Source organism: Triturus cristatus, chromosome 4_1 (assembly GCF_964204655.1).
Source record: "Triturus cristatus chromosome 4_1, aTriCri1.1, whole genome shotgun sequence".
NCBI lineage: Eukaryota > Metazoa > Chordata > Amphibia > Caudata > Salamandridae > Triturus > Triturus cristatus.
The window spans coordinates 852,348,406-852,367,398 of NC_140585.1; the positions used below are offsets into that span (position 1 = coordinate 852,348,406).

Here is an 18,993-nt window from a genome sequence, read left to right on the forward strand (position 1 = left end):
ACACCATGCAAGAAACATGATGTGGGGTCCATTAGTTTTTCATTTTTCAAAAACAAACTCCCACTTTGAGGGTATGCTTTTGGTATTTAAAAAAACTGTGGAAAAGTTGGATGGACAGCCGTCCTGTTTGACAGAGCCATCTGTCAAACCTTTACAGCATTTATAGGAACCGCAGCGACATTGGTGCCTGTCAATGTTAAGAGTGTTCTACAGGACTGTCAGTTAACACTATATTTGCAAGGGGAGGTCCCTCAGGATAGTAGGGACAATGTCTTCCTCCATCAGACCGGAATAGCCGTCATCCACCAAAGTCTAAATTATCAGTCAATGGTGCTAATGTATATCAGACATAATAAATTCATATGCAACAAACCTTTCCTGCATCCTGTTGAAGTTGCCTCTGATAATTGAAATCATCATAGTTTGACACTAAGAATTTCACGATTCATATGAAACTATCACAATAAAATTCTCCTTCCCATAATGGTTTGGAATGAAAATTAAGCCTGTGTGAAATGTTTGTTCCACTGACCTAATCTTGCATAATTCCCATTTCACATTGCTTGGTTTTTGTGCACATAAGACCGATTTCAGTAGAAGATGTCTGCCACAATGTCTGACGATTTCTCCTCAAATCAATGTCCTACTAATATCTAGTTTGACGTTACTCTGGATATTGACATTTATTTTCTGTAATGCATGCAATTTTGAGAAAAAACACATATTTCTCACACCCTTAATTAAGTTACACTTTTTACTACGTTTTTAGGCATCTTTTTATCAGATCCGTTTCAACTCCTAGGTTTTACTACTAGCTGATCTTTCCTGAATATAATGTCTGTGTGATATGTAGAAATCATTGTTGCTTGCTTAGAAACTCTGTAGTTAGGACCTCCCATGGACTTCCATTAAAGGTTGATCTGTGAACAATAAAACACAACCTGGTCTAACATAAGATGGATTTGAGAGTTGCTACTTTACTGTTTCTGTAACCCCAAGTCCTTCTCTCCAGGATATGGTGGTTTACCTTCAGTGGGAATTTGGAACAGGCTCTCAGCATTAAATTAAATAAAACATGGTGTTTCACCAACGCTGCTTCAGTGAGTGCCTGGTCTCATCATTCTGCACTTTCTAGTACAAGGGGGAATACACACTTCGTCCTAGATATTTAGAATAATTTATTATAGCCAGAGACCCCTCCTTCATCAAAACTTGTTTTCTCCACCTTCTCTGAGCCTTATTTGAAGTTTCGTGGGTGGGATACTCCATCACAAACGTGGATTATTCTGAGAGTCTGTATGCTCAACTGTTGTCACAATGACCAAGTAGAGGTAACACATCACCAAGTCTGAATATTAAAACCCATTTTTTAATTATGAGCACTGTAAATAAGGTGGCACGCAGTTCCCTTGCTGAATTAAAGGGATGTTTACAGAGCAAAGAAATCGTATGATTTCAGCCTATTGTGCAGAAATGTAAACCAAATTATTCCATGCTGGAGCTGCATTGAAACTGCGCCCCGGTGGTAAGAGGAATTCCATGTTGGTAGATCGGTCAGACTGTTTTCAACCTGATTTCACTTCCCACATATTCTTTTGTAATAGGAACCGAAGGCAGAAGAGGAGGAAACACTTGTTCTGGAAAGCAACCCACTGGAGTGGAGTGTGACTGATGTCGTCAGGTTTATTAAGGCAACCGACTGTGCTCCTCTTGCAAAAATATTTCATGAGCAGGTAACTTATCATTGCCTTTGTTGTTTCCGTCTGTAGAATGTTAAATATGAGTAAACTGAAAGCAGGTCTTATGCTCTCATGGTGTTCTGTAGTGAAGAGGCTATAAGAAGATATTAAAATGCCATATATTTCTCTAATAAAAGGGGTATGAATGCTAATGAATTTGAAGCAGAAGCAAAATGTAGTGATCTGAACTTCTACATTAAATTACCAAGAAGCTGATTGCTGTACAACATGGTTCATGTGCTTAGAAAAGAGTCAAAGTTGTTTAGGGTTGATGAGGGGGCTTTCAAAGTAAACACCCTCTCTAAGGGCTTTCAGTATGTTTCGTACCATACATTTACAGAAGTCAATGTCATCTCCCCTGTCGTCCCAAGTTCTCTTCACAAAATCGGAGTGAATATGTGTCCCTTTATCCTGACCGCAATCTTCTCCTATTCAGAGTGCATTGCTATTGTATTTAGAAAGCATAGCAAGTGCTCTGTGGCACCCACTGATGGTATCCATATTGCATTGAAAGGACTTGCGTCATATGATGAAAGGTGGAAAAGAGAATGGCGCTGGGTACTAATTGTGAGAAATACCTACATTATGTTTTAGTGCGGAGCGGTGCATTGTTCGCCTGATATTTCTTTAAAGTGTTAAACAATTACATATGATTAAATAGCAAACCAATAAACAAATATAATCCCAAAATTTCATATGAGATCTGTGCGGTACCGAGGGTGAACACTAAGGGATATATTTACAAGCCCCTATCGCCACATGAACGTCACTTTTAGTGACGTTCCTTGGCGATATGGGCTTCGCCCTATTTACAAGGTAGCGGTAAGGCACTTAACGTGGCTTAACACTGCCTTGTAAATAAGGCACCCTTTCAAGCTATACTTGGGGGCCTATTACGATAGCAGGCGGACAAAGTCCACCCGCCATCGCCACAGAGCCAGGGACCGACCGCCAAAGTGGTGGTGGTCCCGCCATGTGCATTAGGATGTGCCCGCCACACTGGCAGGCGCATACTGAGCCATATACATTGCGGGTTGATCTGCTGGCTGCAGACCCACTCGCAATGTATACAGACTGTGCACAGCATTGCCATGCACTACGTGGCAGGCACCACGTGGTGTCTGCCACATAGTGCATGGCAATGGTACCATAGGTACCCCACATGTGCACCCCCCAACACCCTGGGGGCCCGCAACGGGCCCCCATAAGCAGGAACCGCATGCCTTTCCAAAAGGCGATTCAACGCCTGAACCATAATATGGATGGTGGTGTCTTGCACCGCCACCATGTTATGCCCTTTTCCGCCCGGTCGACTAGTTGACTGGCGGAAAAGCTGCGGACGGTCTTTCCGTTCGCCGCGGACCCCACCCCCCCCCCCGCCATACTAATATGGCGGGGCGTCAATCAGGCAAGAATGGTCGGCGGATCGCCCCCGCCAGGCCAGCGGTGGCTAAAGTCGACCCATTGGGGGCGATCCGCCCGTCATCCTAATAGGCCCCATAGTGTGAAAGGGGCAGCCAATGGGTGTTGTGGTGGGCGGTCCACCGCAATACCCATTGATTTTGATGCTGCCACATATTTATAACGATGGCCTGGTCTTACCCTGGTGAACAAGGAGAAATGCTTTATTACTCCTCGTTTCTGCTGTTCCCATGTGCGTGCGTTGTGCAGCACACATAGAAACATCAAAACCTCATTGAAGGTGTCCCTTCCTGCACGGAAACAATCGTTTAAAAAAAAAATTATGAGTGCAACTTCTATGTTTACTGCACAAAGCAGCGTACATAAAAGTTACAAAATGCCATTTCAGATTTTCCTTCCTGCACATAAACAACTCCTCCCCTCAATGCAGGCACCCTTGCACTATGGTGCAAGAGTGCCTGTGTTGGCGTCCGGCTGCTAAATTGAGTGCCAGTGCAGGGAGAAACACCGGTCTGCACCGTATTCTTGTAAATATGGTGCAGTCCTGTGTTTCAGAAGTGGCGGACGCTGTGTTAAGCCAAGGTGGGTAACGCTGCGCTCTGCCACTTTCTCTTAAATGTGCCCCTTGGTTTCATATGGCACTATGATTTCTGTGCAAAGCCATGTCACACTGCTGTAGTATATATGTCTGTATATGGAAACCCAGTGGTGCTTGAGCTCTGCCAGCCCAAAGCTCACTTTGCATACGTAATTACCGATGTGGTGCAACACCTCACAGCACAGCAGCACGTGGCACTGCACTTGGGTCAACTTTTAGTGAGAAAAATCCGTTTGCTTTTCAACGGTGATGGGTGATTGTTAGAAAGGGTAGACGGACCGGGAGGGTCGGCCGGGGTCAGGAGGAGAGGTCTCCGGGGAGAGCCGTCTCCAGCGATCGTACAGACAAGTAACTTCCCCCCCACAGACAGATACCACACACGGATAAGGTTCAGTGATCTTTATAAGCACTTCTTAAGGTACGGTTGAATGGTACAAGGAGGTCTGGACTCAGGGGTCCCCTCGATTCAAGTCTCTCAAAGCAGGGTAAGGGGTAGCGGGACAGTCAGTCTACCAGTCAGGTAGTCCGGATGAGATGATGACTAGCTCACAATCCTCGAGCTTGGTGGTTTAGTTGGTACGGGCCGCGGCAGCGCCAGCAGGTCCCGGTTGAGATGGTCGGTACACGGTCCGCGGCAGCGCCAGCAGGTCCCGGAAAGATGGTCGATGTACGGTCCGCGGCAGCGCCAGCAGGTCCCGGTGAGGATGGTCGATACAACGGGGCGCGGCAGCGCCAGCAGGTCCCGACGAAGATGGTCGTTACAACGGGCCGCGGCAGCGCCAGCAGGTCCCGACCAGGATGGATGTTGCAGAAGGCCGCGGCAGCGCCAGCAGGCAGGACGATGGTTCACAAGAGCGGGCTACGGCAGCGCCAGTAGTCCGTCAAGGCTGAGTTCTCTCGGTGTCTCTCGACTCCAGGATACAACTGCCTTCTTGCTCCGGAGTTGCCCCAGTTATAGGGCAGGCGCCCTTTGATGTCCGGACCCTCGCACGTGGAGGTCGGAGGGCCCGGGATGAAGGTGTCCAGACACCCAGCAGGGGGTGGAGCCAGCGCCTGGGGGAGCTGGGGGCGATCGGCACCTGGCGGGGGAAGAGCTCTTGACACTTCGTTCTCCCATTGACCTGCCAAGTGGTCCGCTCACCTCCTGGGTGGAGGGTGGTGCCGGGATGTCGGGGCCGGCCAGGCCCGGGGTTAGGGTCGGGCCGAGGCCACGCGGCCTCGTGGTGCAGGGCCCAAGATGGCGGCTTGAACCGGCCGGGGGAGCCGGTGGGGCTGGGCCCCGTGATGAGTAGAGGTCCGAGGGCAGAAGATCCGTCGGGAGACGGGGTACAGGTGCTTTTCGTGGGTTATGCCTGGTGGGCCGGAGCTCGGGCCCTGTCGTGCGGGGAGGGAGCAAGCCCTTCGTGTGGCCTGTCCAACATGCGTCCCCCCCAGCTGAAGGCGGGGAGAGTCACCCATCTCCTTGGGGACTCTCTTCGTCGAGGCGGAAAAAGCGGGACAGGCCATCCGCGTTGGCGTGGTCTTGGCCTGGTCGGTGCTCCACAGTGAAGTCCATTCCCTGCAGGGAAATGGACCAGCGCAAGAGTTTTGGGTTCTCCCCCCGCATCTGCATCAGCCACTGCAGGGGTCGATGGTCGGTTTGTACCCGGAAGTGGGTACCGAAGAGATAGGGCCGGAGCTTTTTGAGGGCCCACACCACTGCGAAGGCCTCCCTCTCGATGGTGCTCCAGCGCTGTTCTCGGGCCAGGAGACGTCGACTGATGAAGGCCACCGGCTGGTCATGACCCTCGGGGTTTAACTGAGAAAGGACGGCTCCGATGCCGTGGTCGGAGGCGTCGGTCTGTACCACGAATTCCCGACTGTAATCGGGGGCCTGGAGCACAGGGGCGGTGCACAGGGCGGCCTTCAGCTTCTCGAAGGCCGCTTGACAATCGGGGGTCCAGTTAATCCGCCTCGGCTGGTTCTTGGACGTGAGACCCGTGAGGGGCCCCACGATGCTGCCGTAGTCTTTCACGAACCGCCGGTAGTAGCCGGTGAGCCCCAAGAAGGCTCGGACCTCGGTCTGGGTGACGGGGGGCTGCCAGGACTGGATGGCAGCAATCTTAAGTTGTAGCGGGGCCACCAGCCCGCTTCCCACTTGGTGCCCAAGGTAGGTCACAGACCCTTGGCCAATTTGGCACTTGCCGGCCTTAATTGTGAGGCCGGCCCGCTGGAGGGCCTGTAGGACCTCTTGGAGGTGACGGAGGTGGTCGGGCCAGTGGCGGCTGTATACAGCGATATCGTCCAGGTAGGCAGCGCTGAACTCTTCGAGCCCCGCCAAGACCTGGTTCACGAGGCGTTGAAACGTGGCGGGGGCATTCTTCATGCCGAAGGGCATGACCTTGAATTGGTAGTGGCCATCGGGGGTAGAGAAGGCTGACCGTTCCTGAGCCCTGGGTGTGACGCCGATCTGCCAGTAGCCCGCTGTTAGGTCGAAGGTACTAAGGTAGCGGGCGGCCCCCAGCCGGTCGATCAGCTCGTCTGCTCGGGGAATCGGATGAGCGTCGGTCCGGGTGACAGCGTTCAAGCCCCGGTAGTCGACGCAGAATCTCAGTTCAGGTGCGGTGCCGGGGGCAGCGGCTTTGGGAACCAATACAACCGGACTGGCCCAGGGACTGTCCGAGGGCTCGATGACCCCGATTGTGAGCATCTTGGCCACTTCCTCCTGTATGCAGGCCCGTACCCGATCTGGTACGCGGTAGGCCCGGTGTCGGACAGGGGGACTGTCCCCGGTGTCCACGTCGTGCAAACACCAAGGGGTGACCCCGGGGGTGAGGGAGAACAGGGTAGCGAACTGCAGCAGGAGGTTCCGGCAGCCCTGGCGTTGCTCCGAAGTGAGGGCGTCAGAGAGCCGGACCCCGTCCACGGAGCCGTCATTCTCCTGAGTCTTCAGAAGATCTGGGAGGGGTTCGGAGTCTTCCTCTGCCCCACTGTCCGTAGCCATCAGGAGGCTGAGTTCTGAGCGCACAAAGTGTGGTTTGAGTCGGTTGGTGTGGAGGACCCGGAGGGGGTTCCGGGAGGTCCCCAGGTCGATGAGATAAGTGACGGGGCTTTTGCGCTCGACCACTTTGAAGGGCCCCGTCCACTTATCTTGCAAGGCACATGGTTCGGTGGGGGACATCACCCATACTTGTTGTCCGGGCTCGAACTCAACGGAGGAGGCATTGTGATCATACCACCTCTTCATGTCCTCCTGGCTGGCCTCGAGGTTCGCCTTGGCCATCTCTCTGAAGCGCCGGGTCTGATTGCGTAGGGCCAGGATGTATTTGAAGACGTCTGGAGGGGTCTTTAGGGGGGCCATCTCCCAACCTTCTTTTACGAGGCTGAGGGGCCCTCGCACAGGGTGCCCGTACAGGAGTTCGAAAGGGCTAAAACCGAGGGACTTCTGGGGAACTTCTCGGTAGGCGAAGAGGAGGCACGGGAGTAGTACATCCCACTGGCGACGGAGGGGCTCTTCCAATCCCCCAATCATCCCCTTGAGAGTGCGGTTAAAACGCTCCACTAGTCCGTTCCCTTGGGGGTGATAGGGGGTCGTGAATCTGTAGGTGACCCCGCATTGTTGCCAGAGGGACTTCATGTATTTGGATATAAAGTTCGTGCCTCGGTCGCTGACGACTTCTCGGGGGAAGCCTACCCGGGAGAAGATCCCCATTAGGGCCCGGCCAACCACCGGAGCTGTCACGGTCCGTAGGGGCACCGCCTCGGGGTAGCGGGTGGCATGGTCCACCAGTACTAAGATGAACCTGTGTCCTTGTGCCGTGCGGGGGTCCAGAGGCCCCACAATGTCTATCCCCACCCTTTCGAACGGGGTGGGGACCACAGGGAAGGGTTGCAGAGGGGCTTTCAGCTTCCGACCACTCTTCCCGCTGGCTTGGCATGTGGGGCAAGATCGGCAGTGGTTCAGGACGTCGTTCCTCATTTTCGGCCAGAAAAAGTGGGTCACTAGGCGGCTGTACGTTTTGTCCTGGCCCAGGTGTCCAGCCAGGGGGACATCGTGGGCCAGGTTGAGCAGAAAGTCTCTGAAGCGGAGAGGTACCACCAGTACTCGACCGGCCCCCAGCTCGGCGATTCTTTGCTCGCTGTATAGCAGGTCGTTATCCCAGTAGACCCAGTGAGTTCCGGTGGAGTCCCCTGCGTTCTGGGCGCTGGCTTGTTGGCGGAGTCCCTCGAGGGAGGGACAGGTCTTTTGTTCCTGGCGGAACTGTTCTTGGGTGGGCCCCCCTTCTTGACGCCACTGAGCCAGGTCAGGAAGGTCCTGGGGTTGCGCGCCCCCTTCGGTCGTCGGGTCTGGGAGGCTGGCCTCGCCGTTGTCTTCTACTGGGGCGAACGGGGGCGGAGGTGCTGGCCATTCCGGTTCTTCTGATCGAGGGACGGCACGGGCGGCCATGGACCGGGTGGTTATGCAGGCCCAGTCCGGGAGGCCCAGCATCCCCAGGTGCTCTCTTCTCTCAACGGTGGCCCACGGGGAACTCTCGAGGTCATTCCCCAGGAGGCAGTCCACGGGGGCATCGTCCCGGACCGTCACCTTCAACAGGCCGGAGACCCCTCCCCATTCGAATGGGACGCAGGCCATTTGACACATACTTTCAGAGTTGTCTGCCGAGCGGACGGGGCAGAGAATGTTCGGCAGGATCTGCTCGGGCTTCACCAGGTGACAGCGGACGGCCGTCACACTGGCGCCTGTGTCACGCAAGGCCTCGGCTCGCTGTCCATTAATGGTCACCCACTGACCGTATTTCCTGGTGTTAGCGGGTAGGGGAGCCCGCGGGACCATGTCTCTTCCCCCTAAGCACGCCAGGACCATGGCGGCCGGTTCCCACTCTTGCTGGGCCGGCTCATACTCTTCTGGTTCCTCCGATGATCGCTCTTCCCCCAGGGCGGCGGCAGCTACCTGGCGGGGCTTGGGTGTTTGGTTCTGCGGGCAGCTCGGGTCATTGGCGTAGTGGCCGACTCGCTGGCATCGGTGGCACGTGACGTTGGCCCGGAACCCAGGACGCAACGGGGGGTTGCCCCGGCCGGCCAGAGGCGGGGTGCTGGCCACGGGTGTTGCCGGCAAGGCGTCTCTCCCTCGCCCCTGGCCTCCTCCTCCTCCCCGAGGACGGTGCTGGCCTTGGTTGCTTCGATTCTGCTCGTGTGGCCCTCTCCGGCCCACTCGGGTGCTTTCCCATCGGTCAGCTTCGGCGGCGAGCTGCCGGGGGTCAGTCAGCTTACTGTCGAGGAGGTGCTGCCTGAGCTCGACGAAACAGTTGTTCGACAGGTGCTCCCATACCATAAGGTTAAAGAGTTGTTCGTAGGTGGTGACATGGCTCCCCTTTATCCAACCCTCGAAGGCACGGCTGAAATAGTTCACGTATTCTACCCAAGTTGTACCTGGGATCCGGGTGCAATCTCTGAACCTCTGGCGGTACATCTCGGGTGTGAGGCCGTAGCGGGTGAGGAGGGCAGCCTTCATGTGGTCGTAGGACGACATTTGGTGATCTGGGAGCTGCAGTAGGGCGTCGCGACCCTCGTTGATAAACCTCCCCCAAAGTCCGGCTCCCCAATCACTCCGGTCGATCCGGTGGGAGGTCATGGCGATCTCGTAGGCTTTAAACCACTGTTGTATGTCGTCTTCTCGGACATACTCGCGGACAACATCCTTGGGGATGTGGACTTTTTTCTCGATTGGCCCCGGGGTGTGTGGTCGCTCAGGCACCCCCAGTTCTTTATTCTGTTTCCGAAGTTCTATCTCCGCTAGTTGGCGCTCGTGCTCGAGCGTTATTTTTTTCTCCTCCAGCTCTCTCTGTCTCTGCTTCTCTTCTCGTTCATCTCGGAGCCGCATATGCTCGAGGTTGAGTTTCTGTTCAGCTAACTTGAGTTCCCCATCCATCTTGAGTCGTGCCATTTCCAACTCGTGCAATCTGGTTCTTTCCCTTTCTCGGATCTCCTCCTGCGAGAGGCCCGTTCCCCGCTCCTCGGGAGCCGTGGCGTTCCCCTCTGGTGTGATGCTGCTTTGGTCGGAGGGTCCGGCGACCCCAGTTTCTGTCCACGACTCTAGGGCGTGCTTTAAATCATCCTTGGTACTCAGGCCGGTGGTAGCAATGCCAAGTTCTATGCAGATTTGTCTCAGTTCGCGGTGGTTGTATTCTTCTAATTTATCCATTTGGAATTTCTCGGTGGAGCTGCTATCTTTGGCTGACATCGTGTTTTTGTCGTGGGGTGAGCTACTCTCTGTACGATTACGCGTTGATTCGGATTGCGCCGCTGGCCACCAATGTTAGAAAGGGTAGACGGACCGGGAGGGTCGGCCGGGGTCAGGAGGAGAGGTCTCCGGGGAGAGCCGTCTCCAGCGATCGTACAGACAAGTAACTTCCCCCCCACAGACAGATACCACACACGGATAAGGTTCAGTGATCTTTATAAGCACTTCTTAAGGTACGGTTGAATGGTACAAGGAGGTCTGGACTCAGGGGTCCCCTCGATTCAAGTCTCTCAAAGCAGGGTAAGGGGTAGCGGGACAGTCAGTCTACCAGTCAGGTAGTCCGGATGAGATGATGACTAGCTCACAATCCTCGAGCTTGGTGGTTTAGTTGGTACGGGCCGCGGCAGCGCCAGCAGGTCCCGGTTGAGATGGTCGGTACACGGTCCGCGGCAGCGCCAGCAGGTCCCGGAAAGATGGTCGATGTACGGTCCGCGGCAGCGCCAGCAGGTCCCGGTGAGGATGGTCGATACAACGGGCCGCGGCAGCGCCAGCAGGTCCCGACGAAGATGGTCGTTACAACGGGCCGCGGCAGCGCCAGCAGGTCCCGACCAGGATGGATGTTGCAGAAGGCCGCGGCAGCGCCAGCAGGCAGGACGATGGTTCACAAGAGCAGGCTACGGCAGCGCCAGTAGTCCGTCAAGGCTGAGTTCTCTCGGTGTCTCTCGACTCCAGGATACAACTGCCTTCTTGCTCCGGAGTTGCCCCAGTTATAGGGCAGGCGCCCTTTGATGTCCGGACCCTCGCACGTGGAGGTCGGAGGGCCCGGGATGAAGGTGTCCAGACACCCAGCAGGGGGTGGAGCCAGCGCCTGGGGGAGCTGGGGGCGATCGGCACCTGGCGGGGGAAGAGCTCTTGACACTTCGTTCTCCCATTGACCTGCCAAGTGGTCCGCTCACCTCCTGGGTGGAGGGTGGTGCCGGGATGTCGGGGCCGGCCAGGCCCGGGGTTAGGGTCGGGCCGAGGCCACGCGGCCTCGTGGTGCAGGGCCCAAGATGGCGGCTTGAACCGGCCGGGGGAGCCGGTGGGGCTGGGCCCCGTGATGAGTAGAGGTCCGAGGGCAGAAGATCCGTCGGGAGACGGGGTACAGGTGCTTTTCGTGGGTTATGCCTGGTGGGCCGGAGCTCGGGCCCTGTCGTGCGGGGAGGGAGCAAGCCCTTCGTGTGGCCTGTCCAACAGTGATGCTCTGTGCACTGCTAAGTGCGAAACATATTGTGCAAGCTTTCCGGGAGAAACTATTGACCTTACTGTTTGGATGAGCAGAAGTCAAAGTCTGTCGTTGTAATTTTTTCTTCCGCGGTGCATTGAATGTCATGTTTTTATAGGCCTGTAACTGATATAACATTTCACCTGGTACTTACTGTGCCGATTTTCACACCGGTATTCCATAGGCTGAAACATGAGCACATTCTTTATTGCAGATAGTGGATATGTCGACCAACTATTTGAATAATATTTACCAAGTAGCTGTAGAGGCGTTAGCACAATAAAACCTACACTTTTGTTGTGGCATTACAGCGCACACATGAGGGCAATATCAGTTGATAAAGGCCCTGTCCATTGCTACAGGCACGAGCAGCAGGGGGTGGCCTTTAACAGTGGAGACAGACTTTATATACTAACACATTTCACAAGCTGCATTTGCTTTGAAGTTGATGATATAAACATGAGGGTGATTAACTATGACATGTGCATCCACATTATTAGGGAGGATACATACAATTATTATTTCACACAGGGTGGCATGCTTCCTCATCAGAGTTCCTCCTTGTAGCAATGTAACATTACCTAGGACACGAGTGAAAAGGTACCAACACTAGTGCTCACGGAAAGGTCACACAGATGCTGTCTATGTACATAGAAGCGCCTCAGAACTACTTTCTGGATTATACCCAGTTATTTTCACCCGTGGGCACCTATCTAAAATGGTGTGAGGGGAGGTATTAACCTTATGCTGGCACCTTAGTGGTAAAGATGAATAGAAAAGCGTTCAGCAGCAATTGCCGCTGTTGCTGCCAGGATCCGCCTCTTACTGTGGCTGCTATGAGGCGCTGCCGGTAGAACCGGTTCTTTTTGTTTGCAGGTGCATGTCAGTATTGCATGGATCTTGCTGCAGTCCTAATTTCTGATGCTTGTTTCATTTTGAATGCTGTTATGTAAGCCGCCATTCTGACAAGCCTTCAGGGAACATTGTGTGGTAAAATTGCCCCTGTGAACACATGTTATGGTACTTTATGGTGTCTCACCAGGGTGATTTTCCATACTATTTCGACTTTTTCAAGTAGGTTTGGGGTATTATATGGAAATGCATTAACAACATGTTGCTGGTCCCATAAAACGTGCGCAACTACCTCAAGCCTTGAAAATATCCCCATCACTCACAAATATAGAAGAACATAGAATGTCAAAGTAATGTGTGACTGGTCTCAGTAAAAATCAAAAGGCAGGGAGTAATTCCACTTCAATATATTTATGAAGATCAAACGCAGATATTGGAAGCATTTGAGGCATGCCATGTCCATCAGCACTTAACAGGAAGTGATAAATAACATGTCGATGTTGGTTCTCTTTTTCAGGACATTGATGGGCAGGCTCTCTTGCTGTTGACGCTTCCGACGGTGCAAGAATGCATGGAGCTGAAACTCGGCCCTGCCATCAAGCTATGCCATCAAATTGAGAGGGTGAAAGTAGCGTTCTACGCACAGTTTGCCAAATAACTGGACGGGCCTTTCTTGAGGAGCAACATCGTTTTAAAACGAAAATCTTAAGCAGAGGCACTTCTCTGATTTTTGTGTTTTATAGGCACAAAATGTCCCAGATTTTACAGGTTTACATATTTTGACATATAATATCGATTTATCAGCAAATGTTGTGGTGTGAGATTGACACACCGTGGAAAATAGGATAGCTATTTTTCATCAAATAAACCTTTGTACATACATACGCATTCAAAGCCAAAACCCTAAACTGACATCTTACGCAATGTACCATTTAATCTAGTCCAAGAAATCGAACATGTCTGCGCGTTCAGCAAACCTACACACCTATTTCATATTGAAACACGTGTGGTTTTCTGACGAGCTATCCAGAGCGCCTACACAAATGCTGGATAGCAGAGACAACTAACCTACTGCTTTTGGTACAGTTTACATGGGTGCATAATGTGTCGATTTATGTTGTTTATGCACTGATTATGGTTGTGGTAATTGCATCTGGACGACTTAATTTGCCAGCACGTGTTCTGTAGTATTATACAACGCGAACCCAGCCGAAAGGCAGCGCAGCGCTGTACAGAGTCAAAGCCAATGATACAGTCAGCGGGTGACTGGGTTCTAGGAGCAGACGAGGGCAGTTCTTACAGAGAGATGAGTTGTTCTTTAAAAAGGTGCATCTAGTGCTCTTTGCTAAGATGGAGCAAGGTTGGGAGAGTTCCGATGGTATGAGGCTGTTTTTTAGATCCTGGGTTCATCGATGGAGAAGGTCTGCTTTTTATTTCACCTCTTTGCCTCCAGTCTGATGGTGCCTTGGCTGCAGGTGTGCCAAGAGACACAGGAGGTGGTGAGCTGGTCAGCCAGACCGGCAGGGGTGTCGGCCACGACGGCTTTGCTAATGCCGCAGCTGGTTTTGAAGATGGAGTAGTTTGGCAGGGTGAGCCAGTGTGGTTCCTTCAGGATGGGCTGAGGTAGTATATTTCTTCAGGTTCTGGGTAAGACTTGCTGAGGCACGTAGGCTCTTCTTACATGGGGCCAGTGCGTCGTGTGGAGTCTGGGAGTACCTGCATTCTGTTATGGCAGAAGATTACATCTAGTATATTGATGGCAAGGCAGAACTATATTGAAGCCTAATTCTTTCCCATGAAAGGGCTAGTCCATAATAATAGGTATTCCTTTCTTACAAGCATGTGTTAGGCCCATTAATGGCTGCAATTTACATCCCTTTTGGGTAATTCATAAGGCATTCTGACCTATGTCTAAGAATATCAAAACTCCTCAATTTAAGCACATGGAATTAGAAAGAAAACTGGCTTTCTCCCGTTTTCTGCTCCATGCATGTATAATCTGTGTCTGCAATACACGTGACTAGAATTGCAAAATACTACTTTTTTCGTAAGTTTGTTCTAACTAAAACTAGTCATTCATTTATCCTTCTATTATTTTCATATAGTTTTGCTCACTTTTCCAACTTTTCTGCAGCAATTACACATCTGAAAAGTTTGGGAACATCCCTTACACGTCATGGGATCACTACTACCTTCATCAAATTTACAAAGAATATCTCATTCCACTGACATGTGTCACAGAATGCTCATTGCTGTAAACTAAACTGAGCCCTACAACTGTGCAGTCTAAGTGTGAGCATTCTACATAATTATACAACACATTAATTTATACATATTTCATGATTTGCTTCTTATGCATAATCTGCACATGCATATTTTTTTACATTTTTACAGTCTAAGTCAGACCTACTACAACTAAAAAAATCCTTCTGATTTGAGTTTGTTAGTAGAGATGTGAAAAACTCACTTAATTTGTTTTTGTGTAATTATGCAAAAGTTTTGGAAAATTATGTAAAATTACAAGTAATTATGCAAAATGTGAATCTGGCATTTAGCGCTATGTTTTAGTGCAAAATGCATTCTTGTGTTCATTTTGGATGCGAGGATGCACTTTGTACCGGGAATCACAGCAACTCGCGTGCTGATCGTTTGCATTGTACTCTCTCCAGAATTTTGCTCTGAACACAATGTAATAATGCAATGTGGCATAATGGCATAATTTGGGAAATTGGCATAAAACGTGTGATGTGAAACTCTTGTAATTATGCAAATTACTCCAACATCATTGAAATTTCATCTGGGCCTAGTTATGAAATGCTGTTTCCAGGTTTTGTATGCCCCTCCCAGCTGATACATATCCTCATTAAGATACTAATACATAATGGATATTACAATGAGAATAAGTTACACTGTTCTGCTCATATGGTTGTTCGGGGAAGTAGAACAAGTTGAATTATTTGGTTGTTTGCACTATGAACCCTTCAAACCATTTGTTTGTTTATTTTCACTTCAGATGTGAAAAGTTATCATTTGCAAGGACGTCATCCTACTTCTGATCCACAAAATAATGAATGCTGAGTTTTAGTCTTCATAAAATGGATTTGCTCACCTGAAAATTACATCAGTAAGGTAGAATTTCTAGGTGAATAAATGTACAATTAGGATGAGTTTGTGGGCATTTAGTCTACCAACAAAAGTTTTTAAACACGTATTTGTTTGGGGTTATTCACCAACAGTTGGAAGTAGTTGCTTTCTTTAAAAACACTTGCAAATTTAGGGGCTCATTTATGAGATTGTGATGCAGGGCAGCGCAGCAAGTCACCTTGCTGCCTGCACTGCCCGACAGGGAAGGCAATACGGCGCATTCCTGTCCATTCCCTTGTGCTGGTGCTCTTTTGGCAGCTTAGCACCAACATAGACACCCTTGCAACCTGTGGTGCATGCAGGATTGTATATGTACAGGAAGGACACCTTCCTGCACAGGATCGATCCTTGGAAGCATCTTCCTCTTTCTATGTTTGCTGTAGAATGCAGCACACATAGAGGAAGAAACGGGGAGAATTAGAGGTATTTCTCCTTCTCCCCTGGGAAAGTGTAAGATTTTGGTAAATCTGGGAATGTGTCAAAAACCATGGGAGTTGAGTGGGGATACGTATGCAACGCCTTCCCAGGGTAGAATAATGCAACGCAGCCATTTGCTCTGGGTTGCGTTACTCCAGATTTTTGAAGCCATTTAGAGCCAAGTATGTACCATGTTGCGTGGTGCAAACATGACGCGACCCTCTCATAAATATGCCCCTTAGACTTGTAAAATTGAGAGCTTTAATACATTTTAGTGGGTTGAAATTGGGATGAAAGGAGGGAAAGGGGTCTCTTCATGGATAACAATACCTTCCTCATGAAGATAAAGCAAGAACATGTTTGAGTGTGGGTGCATACCTGAGCCACATTTTCAAATGCGGAAATAAATGTATATTATATTGCCTTATGCCTAAACTGTTACATGAATATGTACTCATCTTAATATGCAACAACCACAGAATCACAGGACTTATTTGTGAGTTACTAGTATGCAAAGAATTTTACTCCAAAATTACGAGTAAGCTTGAAGGAGTACATTTCCAAATTTTTTTTCTTAAGACTTTTGGCCCGAGATTTGTACATTGCTTATTGTCACAAACATTTTCTGGGTTGCAAGAATAGATGCCTAATCCAAGGAAAATGTGTACATTGTGACAAAACTTCATTGCCTGGGCTTGCAGAAATAAACCGGAGATAGGTCCAAAAGTGGCGTGTGAAAAATACATACAATACTACAGCCACATAGTGCAAACTCCTAAAGTAGGAAAGTTAATCTCAAACTAAAAGTAAGATACATAGTTAAATAAAAACGTCTCTATCAGACTAGGTTCCCCTTGTTGGAGCAGTCAATCCTGGATTTTAACATAGTGCCTATCACAATTGTATTTTCTTCCAGAACAATGTGGGTACATTTTTTAAAGACAGAACTTACCTGCATTTTTAAAGGTATCTACAATCCAAAGAATGTCCCAGGCTTGTGGACTTCTAATTCTGGAGGAAACATTTTCCTTTCTGTGTAATTGGTCCTTTTTGAAATATAAATGTCTGATAGTATGAGGAATGTAATCTTCTTCTTAGCCTATTTACAATGTTGAAATAGTAAAAAACACAAAGACTGGTAGACATCAGCCACCTTATTCAAACAAGAAGTTGGCTCATACTGGCCTCATACTACCAGAATAAAACCTCCCATTGACATGCAATTCACCACAAACAGGTGACTTTGATTTATGTTAATTCATACAAGACTGTTGTCCTGGAAAAAGGGAAAGACTCCTATTCTCTCTCATGCCCATATTTTCTGACAGGAATGTTGATAGCTGGAAGCAGTGTCTGATGGATGCAGGAGGGCCACTGACCTGCTTGTCTGTTGAATGAATGGTTGTCCCTGACTCTGCTTCTCCTCCTCCCTATAAATCCAGCACTTATCTTCTTCGTCCAACATTACATTTTGGTGAAAAGTTGTTGTGCGTCAATTAAGCACTTTTCAACACAAGTTGGTTTGAGCCCCCATGCCAGTTTTTCACTAATTGACATTAACTGGAATGCTTTGAAGTCACAGGCAGGAAAGAAGACACCTCTACTAAGGCCATCCTTCCCCAGAACTCCCTCAAAAATACTTTGGCAGGTTTTATTAAATAGTCTCATGACCTGATAAGTTCTTTACCTGTGGCCAACTAAATTGCTTTACAAACAAAGTTGCAGTGATCGGATGTTTAAGACTGTGACAATACCCTCAGGCATGGCAGTATAGAACAAATAGATTTCCACAGCCTGCACTTTGCATTCAAGAAGTTTATCAGCGGATGTTCTGATACAATTGTGTTCAGAAGTGTCTATAATGCAGCCCCTTTCATTGCTTCAAATTAGTTAATGGCCTGACTCAGAGACTAGTGTAGGGCAGCATAGAAGGGACGAGTTGAATCCTGTGGATTGGGAGAAGGCTAGCGATGGAAAGTCCTCTTAACTTTAATGGTCATCTTCCAGATTGAATACATAATTCGATTGGCCTTAATCTTGTTGTCTGGTTCGTTAATGAGGTTTCAGTATAGGTTAACAATAGAATCCTCTTCACAGTCTTAATAACATTGTGATGCCCTCCACTACTAGCCCTAAACTGACACCACACTCAATTAAAATGCATGACAAAAGGGGGTGAAAGTTCTCCTTTTTGATTGAAATCTTAACAAATATTTGGGTTTGTACTTTCACAAAATACCATTATCCGGGTGTCATTCCAACTGTGAAGAATGCTGGCTATTGCATGGAATTCTAGGTTTCTCTGTTTTTTTCACATACATAAATTGTGCCTCTGGCTCTTTGCTTCTGCACAAATGCGCCAATGAACATTGTTTTGGTCTTTAAATCAATTGTTTGCAATATTTGTGAATCCTAGTGGAGCTCTGTAGTATGAATATGCGACATTATGTCCAGCCGTAGAAACAAACACTCTGCCAAGCTACAAGAACTGCTCTTCATTACAGGTGGTGAAAACTCTGTATTGCGTTACATTCCAGATTTGTTTGTTTTTTAGATTTTTATCATGTTGTACAGTGTACAACTTAGTTTGGTGTGGGTATAAGAGAACGAAAAGGATTACTGATGTTTTAGATTTTGAATTAACATGACAAATGGCATGTTAGTTTTCTGTAAGCTTTTAATATGTATATATGTTTTAATGTAAATAAATGACAATCTATATTCAGAGTTATATTTTAATTTTATTTGAAATGAAAACAGACCATCTTTTTACTTGCAAAGTTGTGCTTCAACTGTATAATAAAGATATATATTAAAGAACGTGCCTGGCTATTTTTTTGCTTCTCATAGATGTGAAATTGATTCAAATAAGCACATATATAGATTTTCTGAACTGTGAAATACTGTCTGTGAAGAGTAAATATCCAAGAGCATGTCAGAAAACGTGAGCAGCTTATTTGCTTTAAAAAGTAAAAGGTTGATCTGAGGCACTGAGCCAGGGGAAGAGGCAGAACAACTGGGAGGGAGTAAGTAATGGAGGGAAGGCAGATCAGAAAATGACAAATGAAAGAGAATTAAAAAAGGAGGTTAGAAGAAAAGTTACAGAGATGAGGAGAGGAAAGCAAAGAAGTGCCAGGAATAGGTTATAATAATGAGAATGGCAGTGTGAACGCAGAAGTTTTTGTGGGTTAAATTCTATAATAAGCAGGGCCTCACCATTGAAGATAAAAACAAGCAAGTCAACCAGATGGACTCATAAATGGTCAGTCTCAATTTAACATAAACTGCAATGGCCCATCAATCGTTACCATGGAGAAAGGACATAGGCTATAATTGC

The 18,993-nt window shown here is 48.9% G+C and overlaps 1 protein-coding gene across 3 annotated transcripts in view; it reads left to right on the forward strand.

Annotated features, from left to right (window-relative positions):
* SFMBT2 (Scm like with four mbt domains 2) overlaps positions 1 to 18,473 on the forward strand; it is an 819,725-nt gene extending 801,252 nt beyond the window's left edge. For all 3 annotated transcript variants that reach the window (XM_085653540.1, XM_085653542.1, XM_085653541.1), the window contains 2 exons: positions 1,605 to 1,733; positions 12,613 to 18,473. In XM_085653540.1, the coding sequence (XP_085509666.1) occupies positions 1,605 to 1,733; positions 12,613 to 12,753 (270 nt within the window). In that variant the 3' untranslated portion in view covers positions 12,754 to 18,473. The remainder of the gene's footprint in view (positions 1 to 1,604; positions 1,734 to 12,612) is intronic.
* The last annotated feature ends 520 nt before the right edge of the window (positions 18,474 to 18,993 follow it).